General features: G+C 47.6%; 1 protein-coding gene across 4 annotated transcripts in view; it reads left to right on the top strand.

Annotated features, from left to right (window-relative positions):
* The first annotated feature begins 672 nt into the window (after positions 1 to 672).
* LOC119465844 (epithelial splicing regulatory protein 1-like) overlaps positions 673 to 12,688 on the top strand; it is a 124,131-nt gene continuing 112,115 nt past the window's right edge. For 2 of the 4 annotated variants that reach the window (XM_049669538.1, XM_037726336.2), the window contains exon 1: positions 673 to 1,104. In XM_049669538.1, the coding sequence (XP_049525495.1) occupies positions 976 to 1,104 (129 nt within the window). In that variant the 5' untranslated portion in view covers positions 673 to 975. The remainder of the gene's footprint in view (positions 1,105 to 12,688) is intronic. The other 2 variants (XM_037726328.2, XM_037726320.2) reach the window with 1 other exon arrangement.

The raw sequence follows: 12,688 nt of genomic DNA, 5'->3' as shown, positions 1-12,688 counted from the left end.
GTCAAACTCTGGCTGCGCGGGTTATAATTCGTTTCTCACGAATCACGAACGCTGGGAAGTCGGCATTTCCAGCGATGCCGACCAAAGTTCGAACGGCGACAAGTGCGGTGAGATAAGGGCCAGACCTGCGGGGCGCAAATGTTGCGGGGGAGCCGCCGAGAATACAAGCAGGAAAGGTCGCGGCGCTTCTGGGTTTGACTCGGAAGGAAACTCGGGCCCCCCCCCCCCCCCCCCTCCCCTCTTGGGACAAGGCAAACGACAGCGCGAGGAAGTTATCCGAGTGGCGGCCGAAGTTGCGCTGGCCGCCACGCGCAAGAAAAGGCGCAGGTCGCGGGACAAAGCGAGCGCCAGCAGAGGCCACGTCGTCTGCTCGTATTCTTTTTCGACCCGCGTTCTTTGTTTTTCTTTGAGTGCGCGCGCGCGCGCGCACGTCCCCCTCCTCTGGCCGGCGCGCGCGCGCGGCGCAGCCCGTTCCACCTGTTGCAGCCGGCGCGTCGACGTCACGATCGGGGGGAGAGGCACCTGTAGGCGGCCCTCCAATAGCACGTCCCTCGCTCCCCCCGTGTTGTTCACCTGTGGCGAGGGGGCCGCGACTGCAGCGCCCGCGCAGCCCCCCGCGGCGAGGAGCCGGCACAGTCCTTCTAGCGGGGCTGGTGTTGTCTCCTTGGTGGTGGTGGCGGTTATTGGACTTTTTGCCGGGTGTTTTGCTTTGGGGCTTGGTCTTTCCTCGGGGGGCTAACTTTCTTCCTTCGTCGCCGCAACTCTGCACAACTGCACCGGGGCAACACGCGCACAACGGCCGACGAGAAGACGGCATCGGCGGACCCCGACTTCCTTCCTGAACGCGCACACCCCCGCCGCCGGCAGCTGCTGTACAGTCGGACCATGCCGGCCAGCGCGTGGCCCCGCAACCCGGGCGGCCGCTGCTGAGCCGGGGGGCCGCCACCGATTCCTCCGTTCCACGGGGCACGCAACATGGCCGCCACGAGGTTCGCCGTGGTCGTGGATCTGGTCACGGCTGGCCAGCAGGGAGACGCGCTCGGCAGCGACGAGCAGGACACGGTCGTCTTCTCCTGGCTGGTCGTCGACCTGGCCAACAACAAGGTAGGCGGACCAACCCCCTTGAGGCCACGTGCGCCCCGAAACCTCGCGTCGCGGGCGTAACGGTCCTGGCCCGGACCGCTTTCCTCGACCCGTATACCACGCCGCGGTGTGTACGTGGCACCACGGCTCGTGATTTCGCATGAGAGAGCCACATCCTTGGAGGTCGCTTTCGCAACGCGCCCAGAGCAAGACGTCGCCGAACGACGGCGTGGCACATCACTGAGAGGGACCTCCGGTGCGCCGCCGGAGAACCACGCAGCGAACAACGTTCCACAGCCAGCGCTCAGGAACGTTGTTCGTTGCTGCGTGTCTCGCGGAATTCCTGCGTTTGGCCATTGCGGCCGCATCTCTTTGCAGGCGCACGCGTTTCGTCCATTGAACAGAAACGTGGCACGGATGTTGCACATTCTCCGCCCTCATTATTTACGGCACGACTCATGCACCGCAGGTGGCTCCAACATGTGCGCCGCGCCACGTCGATCTCACAGAGGGCCACTGCCCGCCTCACTGCAGCCCGCCTTTTTTTTTTTTTTTTTCCTTTTCTTCTTTTCTCTCTCCATTACCAGAGCTCCTCTTGCTGTGCTCGCGCAGATGCATGTGCGGCCTTTAGCGCACATCCGCTCAAATGTCACGGGTATTATTTTTTTGCTCTTAAGTTGTTATTGAGCATAACGCATTCTTCGCGGCGGCGATGAAAGATGACCTTTCGATGCAGCTTTCGTGGCGTGTGCCCTTCGCATCTCGTAGCTGCACAGTGTTTGTAAGGACTGAACACGTTGACTACCCTTAGCGAAGGCGCTGCTGGATTAAACGCGTTTGTCGAAGAGCGCCCTCCGCGCGTATTTCCCGGTGCGAAAACCGTGCGGCGAAGCGCAGCCACGCGCGCCGGCGCTCGAAAGTTGGACGCGAAGCCCACGGGGCGACCTACCTCGTATCGCGACCCTCGCGGTGATAAGCGGGCTCTCCGATAAGTCCAATAATAGGGGAGCGTGGATAGGTCTCCCCCCTCTCTGGCGCTTTTATCTCTCGTTGCTTGTTTAATTGTTCTTTGGCACTTTCGCTTGGGTTCGAGCAGGAACGTTTTTCAGGTAGACCACACATCGCTTTGCGCTGAACGAGCAGATCTCGAGGCGCAGTCCTTGCTGACCCCAGCGGGCAGGAATTTCACATAAGGTCCGTACTGAGCCCCACGTAAGGGCTAACGGTATCCGAACCGAACAGACTAGGCACCCGATTTGTAACAATCGCGATAATGATTTACTGTTATGCTGCTTCTGGCGTCCTTGCACGAAGATGTCTTTACATCTATTCGGATGGTCATGTAGATCGCCGATCGTTGCGATCCGTTCGCTCGAAAAGTGCCCACGTGCTGCTGGTTGCTACTGGACGCTGCTTCCGAGTATGAACAACGTCAAGTGACTCTGGCATATGCTGGTCTTAAACTCCACGAGGAACTGCACTTTAAGCTGAAATCAAGGTATTAACACAGCGACAGCACGGTATCCTTACGTTATGCTGCCAAACTGCCTTACAACTGTAAAGTTTTCCGGTCGCAGTGGGAGTAATAATTTGTTTTGATGGTGGGCATTACCCTAATATAATCCTTATAACATAGTTGAATGATCCTTCATCCATATAAGTAGGTTCTGCATGAAGTAATTAAACTGTATGCAAGCAATCCTGCAGAGTTTCTCCTATTTGAAGCGGAGCTTTTGACGGGGGAATCGTAGACTTTAATCGCTTCCTATGTTGCATTAGGATCCTGACCGAAACGCAGGGCATCGACTGTGCACACGGACCAACAATTCAAAATTCTACACAAACATCATTTAGGAGCCCACCTTCGTTTTTACTCGAGCAGCTAGCCAGTGCTAGCAATAAAAAGTATCTGTGGACTCCCAAATATTGATGTAAAATTGGATATCGTGTAAGGGCTACAGCACTACGATGCATTTCAAAGCGCGATATCTCCACTGAACGTTCTTCTTTCCGGAAGCAAGAAGAGATGGATGGGTACGATACATGCTTTAGAAGTTTCTCTTTCACAAAGACGTCGGTGAAAGTCCGCACGTGGTCAGTGGTTCGTTTGGCGTAAAGCAAGCTTAATGTTAAGCGCGTGACGTAAACTTGACTTTAGGAACGAGGTTTAAAAATATGCAAATATCCAATATGTTACATAACAAGACATATGATCCACTTTCAATTTTCGTGGAAAAATATAGGTGAAGGTTTCTACGTGTTATGTGTTTATCGCTGGTCAAAAGACAGTCGCAAAGTCGGAATGGTTGCTGCCTTCCGTTAGTGTTGATAGCAACTACTATATGTGCAGAAGTGGCAGCGTGATCTACACTAACCTGTGACGTAACACGAAGAGTTGTTTTCAACCGGATTCTGTTTCTGGTTGCTATAGCGGCTGCATGCACACTTTACTGCGGGACAATTCCACGCCTTTCTTGTTTTCTGGCGATAAAAACATTGGATGCAATGTTGTCGATCTTGTACAAAAGGTAATTTCACTCTCATCCCATTGCCTGTTGGATGAATGCATTTGTCTGTATAGATTATCGATGCTAACCGAGACTTCACGGGAAGCCGCTGAACAAACAATGGTTCAGTTTCCTTATAGCAATGCAGTAGGTGTTCATAACTGAGATCGGTGACGGCGCCATGAAACAGTTGTGAGGATTACATTGCTTGGCTGTAAGGCAGAGAGAAAGCAGCTCATATATCCAGCAGTGTTTGAAGTGAAATATGCGGTTCCGCTGATTTTAAGAGTTAAAACGAAGTTCTAAAGCGAACAATGGCATAGTCTCCTGCTCCTATAGGAGCAGCTGTTCACCTCTTTTGTATGTCAAAATTTCGTTGTTCCTTGAGCGCGAGATGTGTATACTTTGTGCGTAGATAACAAAGACCACGTGGCGGTAGTAGTAGCCTCATAGGAAGAAGCACGTTCTGTCGGCCCAGTACAGCTACCGCCGTTACTATAAATGCGGCTTGCTTCTGTAGACTCTATACTGGACTAGATGCAACAAGTGTCCATTACTACAATATACTGCCAGTATTGGCATGGTTATTAGATTTGCTGAAACGAGAGCAGGTGTTCTGATGATACGCTGGAGAAACACGTGCTCTTCGAGCTAAGCCTACTGCCACCACTATTGGAAGTGAACTGTATGCTGTTCGAGCACGTGTCCACGTGTAAAAGCGTGGCGCGGAAATGTATTTCAATCATTTTTTTTTTAATTTGCTCGTGAAGGAAAACAGAGAAGGATCACCGCATGTAATGTGCTGTGCCCTTCTCTTTCGCTTCTTTCTTTCCTCCTCTCCAAGCGGGTGAGCATGGCCGTCCCTTTAAGGAGACAATTGCTAGCCTGCTCTCTTCATTGTCTTTTGCGGGGTTTTCATAAAACGAGAGCAACTACTACAAAATCATACATTATACTTACAACAACAATACTACGTTGAACTAGATTGGATCTGCGTTCGATTTTGAGCCGGTATGTGTGCAACGCGTTGGTACCATTGTCATTATGTGTCCCATCAGCGAAACGGACTACTTTCTACCCGTTATTTCAATTATTTTACATTACAGAACTTAAAATGCCCGCAAAAGCATATATATAAAACAATAGCATATACAAAAACACACACACACACACACACACATATATATATATATATATATATATATATATATATATATATATATATATATATATATATATATATAGAATGATTGCTTAATTATGGTATTGCAAAGGTTTCAAGAAATTATCTCGCCAGATTCTCCAAAGATTTGCATTATATGAATGAAAGGATGACGTGAGGTCAAGCGAATCTTTACAGTTACTAAGCACTTCGCTATCACACAGGCAACAATCACTTCCCAGAAAGAAATTAAAAAAAAAAAAACCGAAAAAGCCGCACGACAAACAGGTGTATACCACTCCCCACTGGTTCCGCTGTGGTCGGCAAATCGGGCTCAAAGGTTGCAACTCAGAACTTATTGAGGAAGCATATTCTGCAGTAAAGCATGGCGGCTCCTCAGCGTGAGAGTGTACATGCTCGGTATACCATGCAAACATGTGTGATGTGAGCATGCAGCCATATTTTGTCGATGGGATTGACGCGTGAGTGACGATATAAGTGCAGTTTCACCTCTCTCTCTCTCTCTACATTACGAAGCCAGTGGTTCCATTCCCAGTGGGGGGCGGAATGCAAAGACGCTCATGTATAGATCTTGCGTACACGTTGAAGAACGTCCAGTGGTGTCAGAAAGAATCCAGAGCCCCCAAAGAACGTCGTTTCTCACTGCCGGATTGTGGCTTTGGGACGTAAAAGACAATACTGTTATTTCATTTTTTGTAACAGCTAAACCATGATGCACTGCTGTGCGCAGCCATAGAAGCAAAAGAAGTTTATTGTTGCACTCAAACACATAAGCTGCGACATCAAGCGTATATGTAAGAGGAGTTGCTTGCTTACAACGCTTATTTCGATTTGTGTGTGTTTTTTGTTTATTTTGTGTTTTTTTTATATATTTTAGTTGTCCAAGTTTAAGTCGCTTTCTGGATTTCAGATTTTTTGACTGAAACCGGATTGCTATATGGGCAGGCAGAAGAATCCCAGGCTTGCTGACAAGGCACACGAAAGACAATAAGCCATTGTCAAATCGGATTGTTTAAATAACTATCTAGCAAAATTCCACTATTTCGCTGTCTAGTTATGCACTGCAGGACACATGCTGCAAGTGCGGAATTGAATCCGCAGGCCCTTGATGAAGGCATATTTACGAGTGTATGGGCTAAAATCCTGGGACTATAGCACAAGCTTTAGGGTATCGGTCCACAAAAATGTGCCACGAAATAACGTTGGCATGTTCCACTCATAGTTCTGTCCCGAGCAGTGCGCGAGGGAAACGTTCGATAAAATATGAACTGGAGCGCCAATGCATTTCGTAGACGTTGACACTACTCGCAGAAGTTATACTAAATAAATATTATTTCACTACTGCCCGGCTTCAGTTCCTTTCTTTGACCGCTGTGCATAATTCACACGCCCTACGACTCAATAGCGACCGCCGCAGAATTTTCGATTTGAATTAGGAGAAGTGCAATGGCGTCCTCTTCGCTGGCCTTCAATTGTCGGAGAGGGGCCACACCAACCCATTCGTCAGCTCATCAAAAAACTACACGGTTCCGCAGTTACGTGACGGCGTCTGGAACACAAGAGTCGTTCGATTGGAACGAACGTTTACAACCTGTGTTGACCGTTGCGGTGGTGTGAGCACGCAGACAATTACACGACGGTGACCGCGCGATTTCGAAACGCTTGCTTTTGTCCTTGGAATCTGGTTGGTGGCAGCCGTTATTTAGTCTCGAGCTGAGTCCGCAATTCGGAATTGAAATCGACGAGTAGTGTTTCGTTGACGAACCTAAATCAAGGTCACATTTGCGCTAGCCCTCTCCCCATATCAAGGCACAAAAAGTAAATCATTTTTTAATTATAGCAGAAGCTCATGAAGTAAGCGTACAATGCAGTGTGAATTCCTGTGAACGTAAGAAATGCGAGTTAATGCGTTCAAGGGAAATTACTCTATTCAGGCAATACTGGTATCGTTCAAAATTATTAACATTACGGTGACATTTATAATTCGATATTTTATTGTGAAGCATAATCCTGCTGACTATGCACCAGTCTTTACTGCGTCATTGTTGTTTTTGTTGTTCGTTTAATGAACTGGTCTTCTTCCTGTTCTAACCTTCCGATCTTCATGTCAAGAGATACATAATCGCTGGTGTGCAATCGATCGCTATGCACCTTATTGATTTCAAGTTGAAAGCGTCCTATATATGTTATCTTTAGCCATAAAATGGAAGGACAGACCTTTGTGCTACATGAGGCTGCAGTGTGAAGGTGCTCGGTCTCATCTGTCTCCCTGATCTATCGGGCATACTTCTTGATCTCGTTCTGTCGCTGCTTTTGGGCTATAGAGATTCTAAAGAGGTCGTGTGTGGAAGATGCCGCATTTTCGCATTTTCGCATTTTCGACTGGGCTATGAGATTCTAAAGAGGTCGCGTGTGGAAGATGCCGCATTTTCGCATTTTCGACTGGATCACTTAATGAGAGGACAAATGATATTTGCATGAAAATACGCAATTTACAAAGAGCTAATTAAGTTAATCACTTTGGGGTACTTGGTGCAGCTGCATGGTTAATACCGGTTAGATACTCAAAGCACGTTGATTTGTTAGGAGTCCAGAACTACTATATAGCTCCAAAATTGTGAGACAACCGTCAAAGAAATGTTCCCCGTATCCTGCACTGCGTAAGTAAAACTTTGCGGGAGGAATATTTTGTTCAACGCCAATGTATTTTGTGCCACACCTTGGGTACATGCACGTAAAAATGGTGCAGATTTTTTACCAAAATGGGCGTGGCCTTAGCACTTCAAATTACACACTTGCGACGTGTGCCCTCAACTAATAAATCTAAGGCTAATGAACAATATTTATAAATTGCCAAATTTCTCACTTACCCTCGCTGTGCCCCCCCCCCCCCCCTCTTGCCGCTCCCCCCTCCAGGTAATGTACGCCTGTTCAAGTAATCCGGCTGTATAGCGCTGAAGTGGGTGGAATTGTGCTATCCGCCTCAAGTTGTTTATTTAGAAAAACAAATAAATACAGCTATATAGTAATACTGACTTCAACAAAAGTACATAATAGGAAAAAAAATTACCATTGAATTGCCAGTACGATCCGAAATTGTCTTTTTTTCGTTACCATTACTCAAGCAACACGAGCACATGGCCCAGATAAATAAAGCTTAGAAACGCTCAAACATAGACGCGCCTATTGCGAATCTTGTCGAAAGTTAATTAAATAAAATGAATTTTTGTCGTATAGTTAATATACGCTGGTGCCTGCAAAGATAATAGGTGATATGAACCTATGCAGCATTTAGCAGCACAGCATCTGATAGCGAGACAATTTCCAGTATTCTATGCACTGTGCACAGTATAAACATCATGCTTACACCGCACGGAGCCTCACACTATATGCTATGCAAAGTAATGCTAAAGAGTTTACGAACATTTCCGTGTTGATGTCCCCGTAATCAACCTTTGTGACTCTGACTTGCTTTAAGGACAAATAATTGCTCCGTGGAAGTGCGGTACACGTAAAACTAGTTCACTTTCAAAATAAAGAATCGTTCGTTGGAGGAATATTTTAAATTGATTGACCACGTGTTAATAGTAAGCGATCGATGGAATGTCTATATTTGAACGGCACAGCCCAGTGCGAAATTAATCATCTAACTAAATAATAAATAAATGGTGGGCCTTTATACGTGCCAGAACCACGATCCGATTATGACACACGCCGTAGTGGGCAACGCCGGATTAACTTTCACTACCTGAGTTTCTTTTTTTTTTTTCTTTTACGTGCACCTAAATCTAAGTACAGGAGCGTTTTTTGCATTTGACCCCCATCGGCATGCGGTCGCCGCGGTCGGAAACGAACCCACGACCTCGTGCTGATCAGCGGAACGCCATTGCCGCTAAGCTGCCGCGACGGCTACCACCAAAGTTTTGTACAAAGCCCTGCATACGCTGATAGACGAGAAAGAAAAAAAAATTTTTTTTTTCTTGACGTGCAAGGACATATGCGTGCTAGTGAAAATCGCGCGGGATTCGACGCATGCCTGCCTGTGCCAATTGGTACGACAGTCGCAGATATATGCGTGTTCGCCACCGCGCCAGAACTGCTGCCGAAGGGACGCGCGTATCGCGTACGTGCGAACGTGTTGTACGCTGGCTGGCGAATACGCGGAGCGACAAAAAAGAAGGTGAATCACGAGAACGGTAGTCCGTCCGAGGAACGATGTCGCACCGCGCTCGCGACTCCGTACGCCGAAAAAAATAAAAATAAAATAACGATGCGCAAGATTGAGTCGTCCGCCCTCGTATATATCTTCCGCCGTTGGTCACGCGCGATTAATATTCACGCGCCGAAGCGATGGTCGCGTATACACACTCGCGGAGCACCATCTCGTTCACCAGCGCGCGGCGTGTGTCACTCGCGTCGCACGGGATGACAAGCGGACAGGGGGGTCGCACTGCAGCATATGCTCCGCTCCAAATGGTGCAGTGCCGGATCGACCGGCCGGCAGCGGGAGACGAACGACTCTCGTTGCTTCTGCTGCAGTAGCGCGCACGCACACGGAGCCGGACCTGGCCCCGGCCAGTGGAGCAATGCGAGTCGCGGAATGACGACCCGTGCCGGAAGCACGGCGGCCGACTCCGCAGCGCCGGTCGGCCGCGCCGAAAGTCGGCCGAGCGGTGCGGCAAGCGTCGCATGCGAGTGGGGGTGCATGCGAAGGCGAAATGGACAGCCTCTGTCACGACTGCGCGCAACACATGCAGTCCGCGAGTGCGAGATCGCTGGCGGCGGCGTTCTCCGCCGGAAGCGCATGATGGGAGAGTGTGAAATTGGGTTGCGATATACGTGCATATGCGCATGGTGAAATGCGCGCGCCACGACCGACTGCTGCTGCACCCCCCCTTAATTTTTAACGTTTCTTTATTCTCTTCATACGTAAACGCCGTGACGCGAGAGCGTGCGAGCCGCTCACCGGCAGGTGAACTAGTTACACGCGGGTGCTCGTACAAAAAAAAAAAAAAAAAAAAAAGGAAAAAAAAAAGAAGAAAAAAACGGAGACAGCTATATGCTTCCGAGACTTAGTTATCCGGGGCTTCGCTCCTCGGTTTTCCATTGCGTTCTTTCTTTTATTATTGTTAGCAGCATTAATCTGCGTGATACGTACCCGCCTCGCATGGCACCGTATAGGTTACACGTACGTGTGAACCAGCAGGTTGACATTCACGAAGTAACTGGATTATATAGCAAATACTCTATCTTTACAGTTGCTCCCTTTTTTCTATAGATCATCTCCATGCTGCTAATATGAGTGATAAAATGAAAACAATGATATTTAACAGACAGTCTATATTAGTTAAACACGCATTCTCAGCTTGGTTTTATATATATATATATATATATATATATATATATATATATATATATATATATATAACTTTATTTTTTAGCCAACGCGTCTTCAGCAGACAAGCACGCTGTCTCTTACTTTCGGCCAAATCTCCCTAGTACATTGCAACTTGCGAAACGCGCTTTTTATTTATTTTCTTTGCTTCAAAAGACTTATATTCCAAAGCATAATTAGAAAGAAAGAAAATCCAAGAAAAACGTGCAGCTTTGGCAACGCGCAGTAACTTTAATATCGGAGAATTTGTCCGTCAACAATCTGTTGCAGTTCTCCGGTTCAATCTGGCCTCAGCATCTTGGGCCTATATGATGGCACGCGTCAGGCCACATCTGAAGCAGCTGACGGATGGTGTCAGGACCGCCCCAGCCCGAAGCGGCTGAAATGGTGCATCTTAGGCCCTAGCGAGGCTATATATAGGTGGAAGGATGACCTGCGATGTAGGACGGTATTTCATCAAAGGCGGTGTTTCACAAGTACTCAGAAAACAAGATGCAACGATAAGTTTGGTTATTCAAGCAGGTAGCTAAACTTGCACTATACCATTTGAATGAGCTCTTCCACGAGGAATATTTAACACGAGAATTAAAAGCCAACGCCTTCGTATAGTAGACGACATGCAGTGACCGCCGTGAACACGTGTGTGTTAGCGTTACCACGCATCAGGCGACTAACTAAAGTTAACTCACGAAGGTTGGTAAGGATTGTCAAAACTAGGCTAAGGCACTTCATTAGTAGTAGCATTACTATGATAGAGCCTTCCAGCTCGCTGGCTTCAAGCGGCGGCAAATACGTGGATGGCTGTTTCGGCTCATGAGCACGAAGTACGCGATTTCCATAGTGCCTGTTAAAAGGAATAACAAGCTAAAGGAGACATTAGCTCAACATTGCAATGTGTTGCGTTTAGCAGCTCCTTCTAGTAGACCGGCCGAGAGGCCCTATATAGCCTTTAGAAATATGCGAGCCTTCTTTTCGACATCCGCCGTGGTTGCGGAATGCGACAATATACCCGTGTACTTAGATTGAGGTGCACGTTAAAGAACCCCAGGTGGTCCAAGTTATTCCGGAGTCCCCCACTACGGCGTGCCTCATAACCAGGTCGTGAGTTTGGCACGTAAAACCCCCACAATCTAATCCTTCTTTTCGGCGTAAAACACACCGATAACTTTGCAGTCATAAATATCGTACGCTACGTGTTCAAATTTTCGAAAACGTGACTCGTTCTGCAGTCTGCAATGCGCTCACAACATCTAATCCAACCCTCCTCGTAAACTGCGTGTCATATATGTGCTTGCTGCGACTCTCACTACCGCCGCAATCAAATGACTTCGATCTTAGTTGAGCAGATGATACACAAGTATTTCACGCGGCAAATAGCAATATCGTTCGACTCGCAAAAAAAAAAAAAAAAAAAAAAAAAGAACAGGCTGGTCGGACGGCAGCAACGGTTTTGGGCGCTTCAATGTGAACGAGGGCAACGCACACAATTTTTGCGCCGCTCACGGGAGAAGTAATTTGACATTTATCCACATAATGGTCATGCGAAACAAACTTCTCAATATAACAGCGTCCCCGCGTGGTCAAATCGAGTGCACTTTGCGCAAACGCGGCATCCTGTATATCGTATATCGTGCACTGCTCCGGTGTCCTACTTACGCCGCAGCGGCGCTATACTGGTGATTTGGTAGTGAGCCACCTTAATCGTTGTGCAAAAACAAAAATCACAAATACCCCGAAAGCAACATCCGCGTGTGATCGAATCGGGCACACGCGGCCCAAACATTGCATCCTATATACCATACAGCCAGCCGTCCACTGCGGTATCCTACTTTTGACGCAACCATATACATGTTCGACGCAAAGGCGGCGTCGAGGCCAATAACATTAGGGCTGTGCAAATATTCGGAACGAATGGAACGTTGTCCTATTTGATTCGGTCCTCGAAGCTTTTGACCAAGTGTACTTTGCAATGTGCAGTGTAATTATAGAAACTTGCTAATGTAGCGAATACTGGGATATGTGAATATTGTACTATATCATATACTCGCAAACGCGAACACTTCACATTGCCAGCTGAGCACGATCAATCATGAAACTGACGCAAAAATGAAGCAAATTTCACCCCTGCCGCAGTGGAGATATAACCATACCTTCCACCTTCCTTCCCCCTTCCCTCCCACCCCCCTTTCTTTTTTTTTCGTAAAATTTACGAATTTGGGCCAGCTTTACGATTTTGCGACTTGTGTCAAATTTTGCGAAAAGTTATTCTGTTTGAGAAAATGTCTCGCACGTCGGTCTCCGTTCGTATACCATCTGATGGTGAAATGATGCGAGAGGGATACTTGCTTCGACCAAGTTTATACAAGCAAATTCTTGAAGCAGGTGAAATTGGCAACAACTAAACTGCTGAAAAAGTCACTGTGGTCTAGAAACAGCTTGGTGCTTGTGACTGGCCGGCCGTTTCGATAATAATATGTCCGACATTACGATGCAGCTGCTGTTACAAACAGTACTAGCTTA

The sequence above is a fragment of the Dermacentor silvarum genome, chromosome 1 (assembly GCF_013339745.2).
Source record: "Dermacentor silvarum isolate Dsil-2018 chromosome 1, BIME_Dsil_1.4, whole genome shotgun sequence".
NCBI classification, from domain to species: domain Eukaryota; kingdom Metazoa; phylum Arthropoda; class Arachnida; order Ixodida; family Ixodidae; genus Dermacentor; species Dermacentor silvarum.
This window is presented reverse-complemented; position numbering and strand designations above follow the sequence as displayed.